This window comes from Rhinoderma darwinii, chromosome 5 (genome assembly GCF_050947455.1).
Source record: "Rhinoderma darwinii isolate aRhiDar2 chromosome 5, aRhiDar2.hap1, whole genome shotgun sequence".
NCBI classification, from domain to species: Eukaryota; Metazoa; Chordata; class Amphibia; order Anura; family Rhinodermatidae; genus Rhinoderma; species Rhinoderma darwinii.
The window spans coordinates 338,492,848-338,512,019 of record NC_134691.1 but is presented as its reverse complement, the minus strand read 5'-3'; the positions used below and the strand labels follow the sequence as shown (position 1 = coordinate 338,512,019).

General features: G+C 44.3%; 2 protein-coding genes across 8 annotated transcripts in view; one reads left to right on the top strand and one right to left on the bottom strand.

The window, feature by feature from the left end:
- Positions 1-17,680, bottom strand: part of NKTR (natural killer cell triggering receptor) — a 46,291-nt gene extending 28,611 nt beyond the window's left edge. For 4 of the 7 annotated variants that reach the window (XM_075827794.1, XM_075827797.1, XM_075827796.1 and 1 more), the window contains exons 1-6: positions 17,608-17,680; positions 13,903-13,979; positions 9,456-9,530; positions 9,157-9,264; positions 7,102-7,146; positions 370-457 (exon numbers count right to left, since the gene is read on the bottom strand). In XM_075827794.1, the coding sequence (XP_075683909.1) occupies positions 370-457; positions 7,102-7,146; positions 9,157-9,264; positions 9,456-9,530; positions 13,903-13,960 (374 nt within the window). In that variant the 5' untranslated portion in view covers positions 13,961-13,979; positions 17,608-17,680. Of the gene's footprint in view, positions 1-369; positions 458-5,381; positions 5,395-6,741; positions 6,770-7,101; positions 7,147-9,156; positions 9,265-9,455; positions 9,531-13,902; positions 13,980-17,587 lie in introns of those variants that run through there. The other 3 variants (XM_075827795.1, XM_075827799.1, XM_075827800.1) reach the window with 3 other exon arrangements.
- Positions 17,681-17,735: 55 nt separating this feature from the next.
- SEC22C (SEC22 homolog C, vesicle trafficking protein) overlaps positions 17,736-19,172 on the top strand; it is a 76,389-nt gene continuing 74,952 nt past the window's right edge. The window contains exon 1 of the mRNA XM_075827806.1: positions 17,736-17,796. The gene's annotated coding sequence lies outside the window, so the exon portion shown is untranslated. The remainder of the gene's footprint in view (positions 17,797-19,172) is intronic.

Sequence of the window (19,172 nt, the reverse complement as noted above, 5' to 3'; positions counted from 1 at the left end):
TCGGATTATCTTGTTTAGATATTCAACACTATCAGATCGCATTATATACACATCTATGTAAATACAAAACAGACTCCTTTGCTCCTCGGTGGCTTCTAAAGACCATGGACCAATCTCCTCATGCACAGCGTCGGCACCGGACCTGGGAAATGCCGAAGAGTCCTTGATGCAATCGCTGGCATTGAATCTTATGAGCAAGACTTTACCATCATCTTCCAGACCTGCCGAGGGCCAGGCTACCCACTACATTCCTGTTCCTCTGGCGTGGGACTATTTTTGTTGAATGCCAGATTACCAAGATCCCCAGACCATGAAATGCCAGATTACCAAGATCCCCAGACTATGAAATGCCAGATTAAAAGGACTTACATAAAGAACTGTGATCCGTTGGTATTCTTCCCTCGGTTTGCCATAGACAAAAGAAATGCACGGTCATGTTTGAGAATAAAGTTTTCATCTGTGGTTTAAAAAAAAAAAAAAGAAGAGGAAAAAGGAAGAAAAAAAAAACAAAATTTAGTGGATTTAAGAAAAGATACAAAGAAACAAAGAAACGTTCAAGACCGGTAAAAAGGTCCGCGAGTGTCCATACATGTGTGTGAAGGAGCCGACGGCTGCGATGACGTGTACAGAGATGCAGAGACGCACCTCACTCACCCTGATCGCAGCAGGACAGGATACTGACTCTCCGCTCCCCCTACAGGACGTTAGGAGCATTACAACTTCTACCCGTCACACAAGAGAACACGCAAAACACATAGGCAGAGGCTACATCGCCCCCTACAGCACAGACTGGAAAGATTTCGGTGATATTCACCATGATCTAAGGCAGGATATCTAAACTGCTGAACAATGTTAATCTCCTATTGGTTAAAAAATAGATTCAGTAATGCCAAGACTCATGTTAAGGTTACTGGAATAGGTCTTTGTGTAGGGCCTGAAGGTAGAAACAAACACTACTGGGCTTGCATATTAAAGGTTATATACATCTATAATCCAATTATACTCCGGAGCTGCACTCACTATTCTGCTGGTGGAGTCACTGTGTACATACATTACATTACTTATCCTGTACTGATCCGGAGTTACATCCTGTATTATACTCCAGAGCTGTACTCACTATTCTGCTGGAGGAGTCACTGTGTACATATATTACATTACTTATCCTGTACTGATCCTGAGTTACATCCTGTATTATACTCCAGAGCTGCACTCACTATTCTGCTGGTGGAGTCACTGTGTACATACATTACATTACTTATCCTGTACTGATCCTGAGTTACATCCTGTATTATACTCCAGAGCTGTACTCACTATTCTGCTGGTGGAGTCACTGTGTACATACATTACTTATCCTGTACTGATCCGGAGTTACATCCTGTATTATTCTCCAGAGCTGCACTCACTATTCTGCTGGTGGAGTCACTGTGTACATACATTACATTATTTATCCTGTACTGATCCTGAGTTACATCCTGTATTATACTCCAGAGCTGCACTCACTATTCTGCTGGTGGAGTCATTGTGTACATACATTACATTACTTATCCTGTACTGATCCTGAGTTACATCCTGTATTATACTCCAGAGCTGCAGTCACTATTCTGCTGGTGGAGTCACTGTGTACATACATTACATTACTTATCCTGTACTGATCCTGAGTTACAACCTGTATTATACTCCAGAGCTGCACTCACTATTCTGCTGATGGAGTCACTGTGTACATACATTACTGATCCTGAGTTACATCCTGTATTATACTCCAGAGCTGCACTCACTATTCTGCTGGTGGAGTCACTGTGTACATACATTACTTATCCTGTACTGATCCTGAGTTACATCCTGTATTATACTCCGGAGCTGCACTCACTATTCTGCTGGTGGAGTCACTGTGTACATACATTACATTACTTATCCTGTCCTGATCCTGAGTTATATCCTGTATTATACTCCAGAACTGCACTCCCTATTCTGCTGGTGGAGTCACTGTGTACATACATTACTTATCCTGAGTTACATCCTGTATTATACTCCGGAGCTGCACTCACTATTCTGCTGGAGGAATCACTGTGTACATACATTACTTATCCTGTACTGATCCTGGGTTACATCCTGTATTATACTCCAGAGCTGCACTCACTATTCTGCTGGTGGAGTCACTGTGTACATACATTACTTATCCTGTACTGATCCTGAGTTACATACTGTATTATACTCCAGAGCTGCAGTCACTATTCTGCTGGTGGAGTCACTGTGTACATACATTACATATCCTGTACTGATCCTGAGTTACATCCTGTATTATACTCCAGAGCTGCACTCACTATTCTGCTGGTGGAGTCACTGTGTACATACATTACTTATCCTGTACTGATCCTGAGTTACATCCTGTATTATACTCCAGAGTTGCACTCACTATTCTGCTGGTGGAGTCACTGTGTACACACATTACATTACTTATCCTGAGTTACATCCTGCATTATACTCCGGAGCTGAACTCACTATTCTGCTGGAGGAGTCACTGTGTACATACATTACATTACTTATCCTGTACTGATCCAGTTATATCCTGTATTATACTCCAGAGCTGCACTCACTATTCTGCTGGTGGAGTCACTGTGTACATACATTACATTACTTATCCTGTCCTGATCCTGAGTTATATCCTGTATTATACTCCAGAACTGCACTCCCTATTCTGCTGGTGGAGTCACTGTGTACATACATTACTTATCCTGAGTTACATCCTGTATTATACTCCAGAGCTGCACTCACTATTCTGCTGGTGGAATCACTGTGTACATACATTACATTACTTATCCTGAGTTACAGCCTGTATTATACTCCAGAGCTGCACTCACTATTCTGCTGGTGGAGTCACTGTGTACATACATTACATTACTTATCCTGTACTGATCCTTAGTTATGTCCTGTATTATACTCCGGAGCTGCACTCACTATTCTGCTGGAGGAGTCACTGTGTACGTATATTACATTACTTATCCTGTACTGATCCTGAGTTACATCCTGTATTATACTCCGGAGCTGCACTCACTATTCTGCTGGTGGAGTCACTGTGTACAGACATTACATTACTTATCCTGTACTGATCCTGAGTTACATCCTGTATTATACTCCAGTTTGTCAAATCAGAAATATATTTTTTGTAATGTATGTATACGGTAACTCTACCAGCAGACTGGTGAGTGCAGCTCTGGAGTATAATACAGGATGTAACTGAGGATCAGTACAGGATAAGTAATGTAATGTATGTACACAGTGACTCCACCAGCAGAATAGTGAGTGCAGCTCTGGAGTATAATACAGGATGTAACTCAGGATCAGTACAGGATAAGTAATGTAATGTATGTACACAGTGACTCCACCAGCAGAATAGTGAGTGCAGCTCTGGAGGATAATACAGGATGCAACTCAGGATCAGTAAAGGAGAAGTAATGTAATGTATGTACACAGTGACTCCACCAGCAGAATAGTGAGTGCAGCTCTGGAGTATAATACAGGATGTAACTCAGGATCAGTACAGGATAAGTAATGTAATGTCTGTACACAGTGACTCCACCAGCAGAATAGTGAGTGCAGCTCTGGAGTATAATACAGGATATAACTCAGGATCAGTACAGGATAAGTAATGTATGTACACAGTGACTCCACCAGCAGAATAGTGAGTGCAGCTCTGGAGTATAATACAGGATGTAACTCAGGATCAGTACAGGATAAGTAATGTAATGTATGTACACAGTGACTCCACCAGCAGAATAGTGAGTGCAGCTCTGGAGGATAATACAGGATGTAACTCAGGATCGGTAAAGGAGAAGTAATGTAATGTATGTACACAGTGACTCCACCAGCAGAATAGTGAGTGCAGCTCTGGAGTAGAATACAGGATGTAACTCAGGATCAGTACAGGATAAGTAATGTAATGTATGTACACAGTGACTCCACCAGCAGAATAGTGAGTGCAGCTCTGGAGGATAATACAGGATGCAACTCAGGATCAGTAAAGGAGAAGTAATGTAATGTATGTACACAGTGACTCCACCAGCAGAATAGTGAGTGCAGCTCTGGAGTATAATACAGGATGTAACTCAGGATCAGTACAGGATAAGTAATGTAATGTCTGTACACAGTGACTCCACCAGCAGAATAGTGAGTGCAGCTCTGGAGTATAATACAGGATATAACTCAGGATCAGTACAGGATAAGTAATGTATGTACACAGTGACTCCACCAGCAGAATAGTGAGTGCAGCTCTGGAGTATAATACAGGATGTAACTCAGGATCAGTACAGGATAAGTAATGTAATGTATGTACACAGTGACTCCACCAGCAGAATAGTGAGTGCAGCTCTGGAGGATAATACAGGATGTAACTCAGGATCGGTAAAGGAGAAGTAATGTAATGTATGTACACAGTGACTCCACCAGCAGAATAGTGAGTGCAGCTCTGGAGTATAATACAGGATGTAACTCAGGATCAGTACAGGATAAGTAATGTAATGTATGTACACAGTGACTCCACCAGCAGAATAGTGAGTGCAGCTCTGGAGTATAATACAGGATGTAACTCAGGATCAGTACAGGATAAGTAATGTAATGTATGTACACAATAATAGACCTATCGTTATATGTAGATGAATTTTTGATGTACACTGTGAGATGGCGTAGATAGGGGAACATTGACTGAAAGTCACCTTGGTGCTGGAAGCCAAAAAATAAAAAAATAATATAATATAAGTCGCTTCTGTGTAAAGCTCAGCTTAACTTCTGAAGATCATTGAAAGCCACGTAAAACACGCAGTTATTTATTTTGTAATGATCTTCCATTATTTCTTGTCTTGTACTCTAGCCACAACCAGAGCTAATAAAGTGAATGTCCATTGAAATCAATACATGGAAGCCGTGGTCCATCCAAAGTTAAAGCCGCTCCTTGTAGTAACTAAGCTCTGGGTAACAGATTGAACCCCCTCTATTACCTCCACACACCCCCGATGGTGCATATGGAAAGCGGTTGGAGATCCCCATAAACAACAGGTCGGAGGGAGTGCAGCGCATTATAGGAGCCCTGAAAAGGTGCGGAGGGTGTTGGTGCTGTTGGATTCCAGGTGGCAGTCAAAAGAATTGTAAATGCAGCTTTGATAGTGACTGGAGTATAAGCCATGATGTAAATCGAATGCAGAACCTACAACGCTACTCTTGAATATAGGTAAAATGCACCTGATCAATGATGTTCAATCGTGGAGTTATGCTCTAAAAGAGCTACAAACCGAATATAGTACCAGGGGAAAAAAATATATATAAGAAATGACATAATCTGCAAACTAGAATGGAAAGAGGTCCAGGGAGCGGCGGCGGTGCACACTTACCTACGTGAGTACACTGTTTAAAGAAAACAAAAAGAAAGCCTTCAGTGGATACAGACCTTGCCACATGGCTACAGCAGAGCAGAAGTACAGAAGACTAAACCTGGCTAAACACGTAGAGATAAAGAGATCGCTCATGTAAACCAAGCTCAATCACCGCCGCATGAAAAAATCGGCAACTTTGCGTTTCAATTGCAAGATCTCTGCTTGCTTGTAACATTTTTTGTTTACAAGCAGAGGCTGAAAACCTGTATAGACTGAATACGTCTCACAGCTGAGGGTTTGTTACAACTGTATCCAGTCTAGACAATCCTCTTGACTCCTGCAATGATACATCGTAAGGCCTTGTTTGCGTGTATTTGACGCGTTTTACGCGCCATCACAAACGCATGCTTCAAGCTTCCCATTGACATCAATGGGAAAATGCATTGTCGTGAATAAGACATGTTTTTTTAAAGCGCGTGTTTAAAAAACGCGGCGTGTAAAAAAAGAAGAGCCAAAAAAACACGCCAAAGGCACGCACAAAATGGGTCGAAAGAATGCGCCGAAAACGCCTGTATTTTAAAAAGCGCTTTACCAAAACGCAAGCGTTTGACACATTTAGACGACGCGTTTTTTTTTACGTGTTTAAAAACGCGTCATGTAAAAAAAGAAGCGTCAAGATGCGCCAAAAAAACACATCAAAGACACGCACAAAATGGGTGGAAGAGCGCTTTACAAAAACGCTAGTGTGTTTGACACGTTCGCACGTCGGTTTTTTTTTTTGAGCGCGGTGTGAACAAGGCCTAACAAGGACAGGAGGGAAATGCGCGCTGCAGGAATGATTTTTAGGATTGTCGACACTGGATACAAGATTGCGAAATTGAAACACGAATGATATTAAGAAGTTGTAGAACTTTTCAATGCGCAATGAACAAACTTTATTGACATAAGACTGGACAACACCCTTAAGGTCACGCCTATCGATATGCATGCTCTACAAATGCAAATCCTGGAAGAAAATACTTTATTTTCCAGACCTATATCGGGGCAGAGTGGCTATTATAATCTGAGGGGGCCCGGAGCCAATTAACACATCCATATGATGGAATAGAAGCCGATGTATTCTCACGGGCGGCGCCGTTTGCGGCCGCCGCGGCTTCTCTATGGGAACGGAGATGACTAAATCGAAAACAAAGTGACAGTAAAACAAAGTTCTGACAATAACAGCGATGGACATAATGACTGGTAAAGAGATTCATGTTCAGTCCTCCCTTATTTTTACAGAAATTCCGAAAATGATGGAGAGAGTCCATTTACTGCGGGGAGGAGGGTGCAGGGGAAGAGTGAATTTATCGAGTTACTGAGCTTGCGCTTTTCTTACCTTAGGATTTTGCAAAAGATCACATTCTCTATAAATAAAAGAATATGTTGACAGTTTTAGGCAGGAAGATAGGAGTTGTCATTGAAAAAAGTTGCCTAACCTCCATGCTGAGAATGACACTGATAATAACCATCTAAAACAAGTTAGAAAATCCCTGTCTAAACATAAAAACCTCAACATACTCAGGTCCGGGATCATGCACATGGAGGGGTCATGCAAACATTAGTCATGCAAGAAAGTGGTCTAACGCTGAGTCTGATAACACATTTTTTTTTTTTGCTATCCCTTCTTCAAATGTAGAGCGGGGATAAAACAATCAAAAAAGACATTAATAAGAGGGAAACGCAACCGTGTCCTTACCTTTAAAATAACCGCCAAAGACAGACTCCCCGCCTTTTCCGTTACCTGGGATGCAAAACAACGCGGACGTAAACCTTTAGTGTTCTCTTATTGCACAGACTGCTAAACAGGTCAAAAATTCTGTGCTGATAAATTTTTCTAATAGATCTTTATATGGGTCGGTGCTCCGTTTTTCTGCTACTGAGCTCCAAAGCCCCTGCATAGTTAAATGAATAGATTCTGTCTACCTGCCAATGCCACTAGGGGGAGCTAACTGCAGACTTTTTTTTTTAATTATTAATTTCAATGTAGCAAGCTCCCTCTAGTGGTGGCTGCAGGAAGCCAAAATCATTTAAAGGGCTATTCCAAACACAAATAATTATCACCTATCCACTGAGACCCCCACAGAATGGGGAAAGTCAGTCCCTCGGCTGTATCAGTAACTCCCATATAGTTGAATGCAGCCGTATGCAAGCATGATTAAGGCCCCATGCACGCGACCGTGCCCGTAATCCTGGCCTGTGATTATGGGCATGTCCAGCCATCCGCATTTGCAAGCCGTGCTCCCATTATAAAGTATGGAAGAACGGTCCTTAAAATAAAAAAATAGGACAGGTCCTATTTTTTTTACAGAAGGTTTCTACGGCACGGACACCTTCCAGTAAATATGACAGGAGCAAACGAACGCCGATCAATGATGACTCGTTGATCGGCGCTCGCTGCACCGGCCGAATATCGGCAGGTGTAAAAGCCCCCTAACAGGCTAGGATCTTTCTTCCTGCTCTCACTTTCGGCTTGCCCTCCCACCAGAAAGTAAAGCTGGTATCATGTGAAAATGAAGATGCCGGGCTATGATACCAAGATGTAATCTCTAGCCCTTATATTAAAGATTCAATCGTTTAAAGTCAAGACGCATCGCAAACATCCTTGGCAGAACAAGGGTTAAAGCTTAAAAGGGACCGGTCGTCCCAAGACAATCACCTTATGATCATCAATCATGATGAGCGGATACTCCTGGTGGCGATCGACTGTAATCACAGGGTAAACTATAGGTACACTAACATTAGCCATGAATAAGAACAGAGACCGTGTTCGAAACGCGTAGGCTCTCTTATTTTGCCATCTGAGACCACCTTGTACTGCGTTCTCCTTCCCGTGTTCTAGATTTTATTGTTTATCTTCAATACAGTGGAAACATTGTTTTCCTTTTAACTACACCTCGCTGGATCCTACTTTCCTTTCTTCTAAACTATAGGCCCATTGAAATCCATATGTCTAATCTTCCAGCTACACCCGCACTGTAGCAACTCTCCATTCTGGATTATAGAGGGAGGGGGGCCCCTCTGTAAATCCAAATACTCTAATAGGGCATACGGACAGGGGGGTGTCCTTATGGGACAATGCTGTGAACCTTGTATAACGAAAAGTTCTACAACTTTCTGTGGCACTTCAATTCCTCGCCACTTTCAAGATCTCTGCTCGATGTTAGTGATGAAAACATTCTTGTTTATATCCAGTCTGTCCTGATCACGTTCCACAGACACAGGTGCAGGACTCGTTACAACGTCTCAGAGCGCTCTCTCTCTCTCGATTCATGCATCTGTTTTACCAGCACGTGATCAGGAAGAGGTTTTTTTGCGTCTAGCTGTAAACATGAATGTTTCTATTCACAGACAGCAAGCAAATATTTGGAAAATGATGAGGAATTGAAACACAAAGTGACAGAACCATTCATTATATAAGGGTATTCCCCTCATAGACACTCATGACATATACAGGATACACAGCATATGACTGATAGGTGCGGGGATGTCCCATCTCTAGGACCTGCACCTTTCTCCAGAGCGGAGGTCCTCCGACCCCCATTCTGCCTGGAGAGCCAGTGTTCCCAGAGGTGGACTCCGCACCTATCTGACATGTATGGCGCCATAAATGTCTATGATGGGAAAACCTTTAAGGTTTCCATAAGACTAGAGAACCCCTTTAAATCCGTTCTGACACTACCCCCGAGTATGTACAGGACGCCCCTAATCCATAACCAGTCCCCCCATCTCTCTACAGACACCTCAATATTACCTTCACTGAAGTCACCACCTTGAATCATGAAGTTTTTCACCACTCGATGGAACGTGGAACCCTTATACCATAACTTTTTCCCTGTTACTTTTCCAATTCCTTTTTCACCTGGGAGCAAGGAGGGGAAAGAAAAAACAAATCAGTTTCAGACATGGTGGATTTCTCAGAGCGGACGGTGCACAGAACGTTCCTATGATCACATACATACGGATCTTGGGTTTTTAATTCTATGATCTGAGGGAAGATAAAGACAAGGGCTCATTTCCAGACCACAACGGGAAGACTCTGCCTTTACCCACCTGTACATAAGCACAGAAAGTTTGTGCAAGTTTTTGGGCAGACATCAGAGAAGAGTTGAAACACAATTCGGCCAACTGTGGGGAGAAAAGAAAAGCATTGTATGATTATATCATTAGGATGTTGTTTTTTCCCCTTCCCTCATACTTTACACTGCAGCTCTGCTCTATTATGGCACAACTATGATCGGTTGAGCGCTAATGGAGCAGAGGCCCTGTTCACATCACGTTTTGAGCCATAAGTGGGATCTCCTGAGGCATCCCACTGTATAGGCAAACAATGGTGTAAGTTGCGCATAGGATCTTATTGTAAACACGTAAACCATGCGGTTTGCGTTTTTTGATTGTATAGTTTTATGGAATGACGTAGTCTATTCCGTTATTCCATACATTTTTTGCAGAATACCAACATATATCGGCCTAACAAAGGACAATAGAACACTCTTTTGGCTTCCGTCGGGTAAATGGAGCCCTGTGGATAACGCTTCGAGTACACGCTTAGCGTACATCACCAACGTGACGTGAACAGGGCCTAAGCTACGTTGTCTATTGCACTCTGAAGTAGTCTGGAATCCACCTCTTGTCTCATTAGAATCTCAGGTTGCGCCTTCCTCTCTAATGCTTTACACTGCAGCTCTGCTTGTTCAGATTGGCGGCGGTGTATGACAACAGGCTCAGCAGGAAACAGATTTTGAATGACATGTTTCCTTCTCCAGTCACATTCAAAGCTGCCTGCTGAATTCGACAGATTTCTTGCTACAAGACCGCGTATTGTGGAAGCTCAGAAGACAGGTGCATATTTAGGCTCCATGTGCACGACCGTAGTATTCGTCCGTAATTGTGGACCGTAATATTTACAGGAAGGTGTCCGGGCCACAGGAAGTTGTCCGGGCCACAGGAAGTTGTCCGGGCCACAGGATGGTGTCCGGGCCACAGGAAGGTGTCCGGGCCGTAGAAAGCCTCCGCAAAAGATAGGACATGTCCTATCTTCTGCTTTTTGCGGACCGTGCTCCCATACTTTGTATGGGAGCACAGGCTGAAAATACGGGTGGCTGTCCGCATCCGCCAGCGGCCGTGTTTGTAATCGCGGACCGTGATTGCAGGCACGGTCGTGTGCATGGGGCCTAAGAGCGCTGACGTTAGGTCACATGTCTGACAGAAAAGTGTAGATAAACCGCGGTCTGTTTCCAGGGGCAACAAGCTGTTTTTTTTATGTAATATTAGAGCAATTATAAGTGGATACGCTTTAAAGAATATTTTTCTATAATTACCGTCCAATTCACTTCTATTGTCCATTGTTCTGTTTATTTACGGGAAGGTGTCCGGGCCGTAGAAGCGTACCGCCAAAGATAGGACATGTCTTTTGCTTTTTACGGTCCATGCTCACATACTTTGTACGGGAGAACGGGCCGAAAACGCGGGCACGGCCGTGTGCATGAGGCCTAAGGCTATAGTTACACGAACGTGACCAACCTCGGATGTGAAAAATTGCAGTTTATGACGTCCGAGGTGCACCCGTGCGGGGCGCGGTATGACTACGGTCTATGGAGGGATGCGCGACACGCAGTAATATAGGACATCTTCTATTTTTTCACGGACCCTTCACACGCTCCGCTGAAACAACGGTCGTGTGAACGGCCCCATTGAAGTACACGAGTTCTTGTCACAGCCGTGGTTTTAATGGCCGTCACACGCTCGTCTGAATGAGGCCTCAGGCTTCATTCACACGAGCGGGACAGATTTACGCACGTAAAAAACGTGCATAAATCTGTCCACATGAATTGCGATATGTATCAGTGCGCTTCGCTTGTGGCACGTGTTCTTCACGTACTTGCAAGCAATCTTTTTTTTTGCAATGTAATTGATGCGTAAAACACGGACAGCGCGCGGACGTGCGTCTGTGTTCTGTCCGTGGTTTTCACGCACCCATTAACTTCAATGGGCGACTTGGAGCGTGAAAACGCACTAGTGAGAATAGCTGCATTGAAATTAAATGGGGCCGTATGATGCGCGATGTTCCAACGCACAGGACACGGACGAGATCCATGATCGTGTGAATGAGCCCTAAGACGTCTGTTCTGGTGACAGGCTCTTTTTAACAGGGCATCAAATTGTGGTAGCCTTCTAAAACAAGTGGCTGATACACCTAGCTGATAACAGAGAGCAATAGATTGATTTCACCCGCACAGCTTTTAGGTGCAGGGTCCCTTTAAGTCAGCAGTGGTTTTCCTTCCCTTACACGGCATTATCTACACATCATGCATTGTCTACGTGTCGTTTACTGTCTCGGCACAGGCCATATGGAAATATCACAAGAAGCCGCTTGTTCTGCTGAGAGGCGCGTCACAGTGTCTTCTTTCATACACATTCTTCCGGGCAGAAAGCTGTTAGAAATATGTAAATGACAGGACGACGTGTCTTTATACGGAACAATATCCAAATCAGCAGCTGCTGCGGTGACCGCGCCACATATCGGGGTGACTACGGTGTCGGGGAACCGAAAAAACGCTCCTCATGGGAATTACAAGGGCTTGTCCACACGTAGCGGAATCGCTGCAGAAACCACCACTATTTCCTGCGTTTTTGACTGCAGAAAATGGTGCAGATTTTGCGGCGTTTTTTCTCAATGTTGGGGGATGGAGACGTCTCCTCTGAAAAACGCAGCAATTCTGGACACTTTCCGCAGCAGGAATCGACGTGCCTCTGTACGAAAAATACTCACCGCAGGTCAATTTCTGCTCGGAAATTTTACGTGGATGAGGTCACCCACTTTGCTGCTATCGTATTCTGCTACTTTACTTAAATTCCGGGCGGAAAATCCGCAGCAATTCCGCTACTTGTAGACGAACCCCAACTCTCCTGAGAAGACGCTGCCAGGAAAACAAATACCCTGCTACATTCTCTTCTGTTTCTGGGAAAGCTGGGTGGCGATCCATATGGCTGCCGCTGCAGTTCTCTCGATGAGCTTTTGCCCTATAGTCCAGCATAGTCTCATTACTGTATCATTGCATAATTAGGAAGAATTGTAATGGCCCTATCGGTTATGACCCAGCTTTCCAAGAAAAAGATAGGACTACGAAAAGTTGTCTCCTTTGCCATATGAACAGGGGAAAATTGGCACCATATGATATCGAATTTTATACGATGTCGCAGAGCGTGTACAAAACCTCCATGGGATATCAGTGCCGCCAGACTATGATCTTGAATCCAGCCATACCTATGGGTTTTTTTGGGGCGTGATTCACCCGATCTGCCGGCCATTGGGGCAAATTGGTTTTGCCAGATTTGATATTTGCTTTTGGTGAATTTAGGAGAATAGGCAAATTGAGGTGTTTTGGGTTTTTTTGCAGTATTTTTTCTGTGAGATAGAGGGGCTTTCAGGCCACTGGGTACTGGCCAGGGCAGAGCAGAGGATCCCGCAGGAGCCCGGGGCACAGGTTGTAGACATGTCCGGGAAGAAGATACTACAGAAAAAACATGAATGAATGGAAAACATATAGGGAGCATTCAACCGTTTATTTAAAGCTGCGAGGCGTTTTGGAGTCGCACCAACTCATTAAGTCTGAGGAAGAAGTTGGTGCGACCTTAAAAACCTTGTAGCCCTAAATAAAATGATGGCGGTGTCGCCCCGTCTGCAGTCAGCCCCCCAGCATCTACCACATCACCTGCAAAACAGGAGTCAGCGGGTGCTGCTCCGGCTCAGTGCCACGTACCCTGCAGCAGACGCTTGTCTGATCACAACTACTCCATAAGGTGCGCCCCCTCTGCTACATCCATGTGTCCTAACTTTACAGCTCTGTGTTTTTTTTTTCTCTCTCTACCTGGTAGGGTGATTCTTGCAATATAGGGGCGGGGGACACGATTCCCCTTTAAAGTATAAAGAAAAAACAGATGTAAAGAACAGCTTTGGCATGAAACCAATGGGACGCCACGTAATGCCACCTCCCCCTCGCAAGCACTCAGCCCTGGGCTCCACCACTAATAACCGCTGATCACGGGTGGACGAGTGACAAACCCCAAAAGATTGTCCGAAATAGACACCCCTTTTAATTCATATTAAAAGGGCTAAAAAGAGGGAACAACAGATATCAACAGCGATAGGTCATAATGTAGACACCGGCCCTTTAAGAGACCATAGTATGGAACAGGCGACATTCACATGGAGGTAAACTGGCGCATGTCTCTCTAAAACGGCTGCGATCTGCAGCAAACACAAAGTAACGTCTGGTAAAAAAACATAAAATGCTGTAAAAGGCGGCGGATAATAGTGATATTGGCAGAAACATTTACATCAGGGACTAATAGCCGAATGCCGAGGTCCCCAACCTGGGGCTCTCCAGCTGCTGCAAAACTACAACTCCCAGCGGCATCTGATGTAAGAAGTGAAGAACGACCCCCACAATAACACAATACAGGGGTCTCTGATGAATATCCCGTACACAGAACTTACTGGGTTCCCTGTTAATCTCCACGTGGAAGAAGCACTGGGGACGAGCCTTCTCCGCCATCCTGCAGCTCAGACACCACCTTCATAGGAGGAGAAAGGAGAACATGAGGATCCTGGGCTGTAATAAGCAGCTTCTTCTGAGATTAGAATCGTCACTACAGTCACCTCACAATACAGCAAGCACCGTCCTAAATAGAAGAGACCAGGCTCCTCCCCCCACACAAAGAGGAGGAGCCATCTCCTCATAGGTAGCACACACCCTGCTGGACCTACAAGGACTTAAAGGGGGTGTCCAGTCCTACATGAAGCATATTAATCATAGAATAAAAACTTCTGCAACTTTCTAATATACTTTATGCATTAATTCCTCACCATTTTGAAGATGCGTGCTTGCTGTCAGTGAATGGAAACCCATGTGCACCAAATAGTTCTCAAAGCTGAGGGTTTGTTACAACTTTACCCAGTCTGGACAATCCTCTGTGAGCTGATAGTTTGTTACAATGCATCAGTGCAGGTCAAATTTACCAGTCTGGACTCCGGATTGTTGAGGACTGTCTAGACTGGATAGAAATGTATGCTGTCTAGATAATCCTCTGTAAACTAGACAGCCTGGACTCCAGACTGATGCACTTTACCTGCACTGACACATTATAACAAACTATCAGGACAGGAAAGAAATTTGAGCTGCTGTTTAATTCACAAAGGTAAATTGTAACGAACCCTTAGCTCTGAGAAGTATAAGATCAGGGCGGGGTTTCAGCTTCTGAATATAAACAGAAACGTTCCCTTTCAATGACAGAAAGTGGAGATCCTGAAAAAAGTGAGGTTATGTAACACAAAGTCAATTAAAAAGTTTCAGAACTTTGCATTATTCGGTGATTAAGCTTTATTTATAGTGGACGAGCCATAAATATCCAATAGACGCGGGTCCCTGTATGACAAGAACGCTCGCTCGGCTGTTTCCATAACGATGGCGGTTAAAAGAACCGCACACATGTACGGCCACCTCTCCATTCATTCTCCTCTGGATGCGGCAGACAATTTGGGAGACCCCGTTCTGAAAATAGGAGCGGGTCCCGGAGCCTAGTCCCGCATCTATCAGACATTTATGGCCTATCACAAGAACAAGTACAAGGCGGCCGGGACTTTAGATGAGGGATTTTTAGGGTTTTGGGCACGGGGACTTTATCGCTCCTACGTTGCTTTCCTTTTACAAGCCGGGCATTGTTTTCCTCCAGAGACCTTAGTGCGACGTGTCTGACGTGAAGCATGAAATCCCCCCTAGTGGCAGATCCTGGAGTCAGCGCAATCCAGCGAGATCCAATACACAGGTCAGCAAATAAGACAAACCACATACCAGACGAGGCCCTGACGTTATAAAGGGAGGACTGAGAAAACTGCAGCACAGGCATGGACTGAATATATGGAGGATGTGCCAGGGATTATAGGACTGTATAGTGTATATATGGAGGGTGTGTCAGGGATTATAGGACTGTATAGTGTATATATGGAGGATGTGCCAGGGATTATAGGACTGTATAGTGTATATATGGAGGGTGTGTCAGGTATTATAGGACTGTATAGTGTATATATGGAGGATGTGCCAGGGATTATAGGACTGTATAGTGTATATATGGAGGATGTGCCAGGGATTATAGGACTGTATAGTGTATATATGGAGGATGTGCCAGGGATTATAGGACTGTATAGTGTATATATGGAGGATGTGCCAGGGATGATAGGACTGTATAGTGTATATATGGAGGATGTGCCAGGGATTATAGGACTGTATAGTGTATATATGGAGGATGTGCCAGGGATGATAGGACTGTATAGTGTATATATGGAGGAAGTATCAGGGATTATAGGACTGTATAGTGTATATATGGAGGATGTGCCAGGGATTATAGGACTGTATAGTGTATATATGGAGGATGTGTCGCATTATAGGACTGTATAGTGTATATATGGAGGATGTGCCAGGGATTATAGGACTGTATAGTGTATATATGGAGGATGTGCCAGGGATTATAGGACTGTATAGTGTATATATGGAGGATGTGCCAGGGATTATAGGACTGTATAGTGTATATATGGAGGATGTGCCAGGGATTATAGGACTGTATAGTGTATATATGGAGGATGTGCCAGGGATTATAGGACTGTATAGTGTGAATATATGGAGGATGTGCCAGGGATGATAGGACTGTATAGTGTATATATGGAGGATGTGCCAGGGATGATAGGACTGTATAGTGTATATATGGAGGAAGTATCAGGGATTATAGGACTGTATAGTGTATATATGGAGGATGTGCCAGGGATTATAGGACTGTATAGTGTATATATGGAGGATGTGTCGCATTATAGGACTGTATAGTGTATATATGGAGGATGTGCCAGGGATTATAGGACTGTATAGTGTATATATGGAGGATGTGCCAGGGATTATAGGACTGTATAGTGTATATATGGAGGAAGTATCAGGGATTATAGGACTGTATAGTGTATATATGGAGGATGTGCCAGGGATTATAGGACTGTATAGTGTATATATGGAGGGTGTGTCAGGTATTATAGGACTGTATAGTGTATATATGGAGGATGTGCCAGGGATGATAGGACTGTATAGTGTGAATATATGGAGGATGTGCCAGGGATTATAGGACTGTATAGTGTATATATGGAGGATGTGCCAGGGATGATAGGACTGTATAGTGTATATATGGAGGATGTGCCAGGGATGATAGGACTGTATAGTGTATATATGGAGGAAGTATCAGGGATTATAGGACTGTATAGTGTATATATGGAGGATGTGTCGGATTATAGGACTGTATAGTGTATATATGGAGGATGTGCCAGGGATTATAGGACTGTATAGTGTATATATGGAGGATGTGCCAGGGATTATAGGACTGTATAGTGTATATATGGAGGATGTGCCAGGGATTATAGGACTGTATAGTGTATATATGGAGGATGTGCCAGGGATTATAGGACTGCATAGTGTATATATGGAGGATGTGCCAGGGATTATAGGACTGTATAGTGTATATATGGAGGATGTGCCAGGGATTATAGGACTGTATAGTGTATATATGGAGGATGTGTCGGATTATAGGACTGTATAGTGTATATATGGAGGATGTGCCAGGGATTATAGGACTGTATAGTGTATATATGGAGGATGTGCCAGGGATTATAGGACTGTATAGTGTATATATGGAGGATGTGCCAGGGATTATAGGACTGTATAGTGTATATATGGAGGATGTGCCAGGGATTATAGGACTGCATAGTGTATATATGGAGGATGTGCCAGGGATTATAGGACTGTATAGTGTATATATGGAGGATGTGCCAGGGATTATAGGACTGTATAGTGTATATATGGAGGATGTGTCGGATTATAGGACTGTATAGTGTATACATGGCGGATGTATCAGGGATTATAGGACTGTATAGTGTATATATGGAGGATGTGTCTGATTATAGGACTGTATAGTGTATACATGGCGGATGTATCAGGGATTATAGGACTGTATAGTGTATATATGGAGGATGTGTCGGATTATAGGACTGTATAGTGTATACATGGCGGATGTATCAGGGATGATAGGACTGTGCGGAGAATACAGGATTATAGTATATACGTGCAGTGTGGCCCCCCCCCCGGTGTATTTACCCCTCAGCGCATTTACCGACCGTTTGCTTTTCTCTTCGACGTCCTATCTCCGCAGAGGGGGCGGGGCATCCGGGGGCCTCAGCCGCGCTGAGTTCTGGGATAGATCGTCCTTGGGGCTGTCCGTCTAGATCGCCTGTGTGGAGTGTCGCGCTGTCTGGTGTTGTCATTGCGCTGTACTAGGACTATGAGCGGCCGGGAGACGCTACAACGTAATGATGGCATTGTGGGGACAGGACGGGCCAGATTTAGGGGGGGGGGGGGGTGTCTGTGATAATGAGGTCAACTACAACCCCCATCATGCACTTCACCAGCTGACTAGGGAAGTCTATGCCTATTAACTTGTATGGAAAAAGTTCTGCAAATTCCCAAAATACTTAGTATTGTAATTCTGCGTTATTTGCTGCGACATAAACCTGCGACATACGTGATATGAGTTTATGAACGTGTCGTCCGCGTGGAGGCGGCTGAATGACTCCGACAAAATGGTGGCTCGCTGCATTATGAAACAATTGATACGACGTCCGATGGAGCGCGCCGTTATTTATAGTCTGTTGGGTTTATACGGGATCTGAGGATCGTCTACGCGCGGCGTATTATTCATCCGTCCACTGTAGAGGTACGGAGCCGTAATGCCGCCACGTGCGTCTTTTATCGCGCTCCCACGTCTGCTGCACGGCTATATTGTGCGGCATCGCATGGAATGCTGCGTTTACGTGACGAATATTTAGCAATTATCGCAGAAATCCAATCAAGGACCCTCCTCCAATTTATTACATTTGCAGCTGGCACATATATATATATATATATATATATATATACTGCTCACCATCGCGTGGCCGGTTTCAGACGACCGTACGACGGGCACAAATCTCAGACGCCACAGTAAACTGAACAAAGGTCGCCCTGCGGCGCTACAGTCCTGAGTCCAGCTCCGTTTTTGCTTCACCCCCTGAGGACTGGGCCAATTTTGGCCTCGAGGTCAGAACCATTTTTCGATTTCTCCTCTTTTGATCCCGGCGCTCGTAACTTTTTTTCTTTTTTGTAGCTGTACGTGACTTTGTTTTTGCGGGACGAGTTGTATTTTACGTACGTGGCATTTTTTGGTGCGTTTACATGATCATTTAATTGATATAATTTTTTATTTTGGCAAAAATGCAGAAAGAAGCCGCGTCGCGTAAGTTTTTAGGATTCTCTGTGGCGCAATCAAAGGGGTCCCCGTCTCATTTTCCCTTTGACTCAAGGGGTTGTCCGGGCACGGGACGGTTTTTCAGAGGTCATCATTATATGATCGGTGGGGGTCTGACACCCGGACCTGCACCGATCAGCTGCCTACGGGCACCGGTTGTGGCGGAAGCAGATGGCTCCGGTCACGTGACTAGGAGCAGAGCGGCGGCATGACCGCTATACTGTGACTGGAGCCATCTGCTGCCGGACCCCACCGATCACATACTGATGACCGATCCTGTGTATCAGCATGACGTCTATGCTGATGATACGATAATGTGCGGCCGCTCAGGACGAGCATAGATGTCAAACCTCGGCAACCAGTTAAAGGATTTTTCCAATTTTATGTAAATAAAGCTGT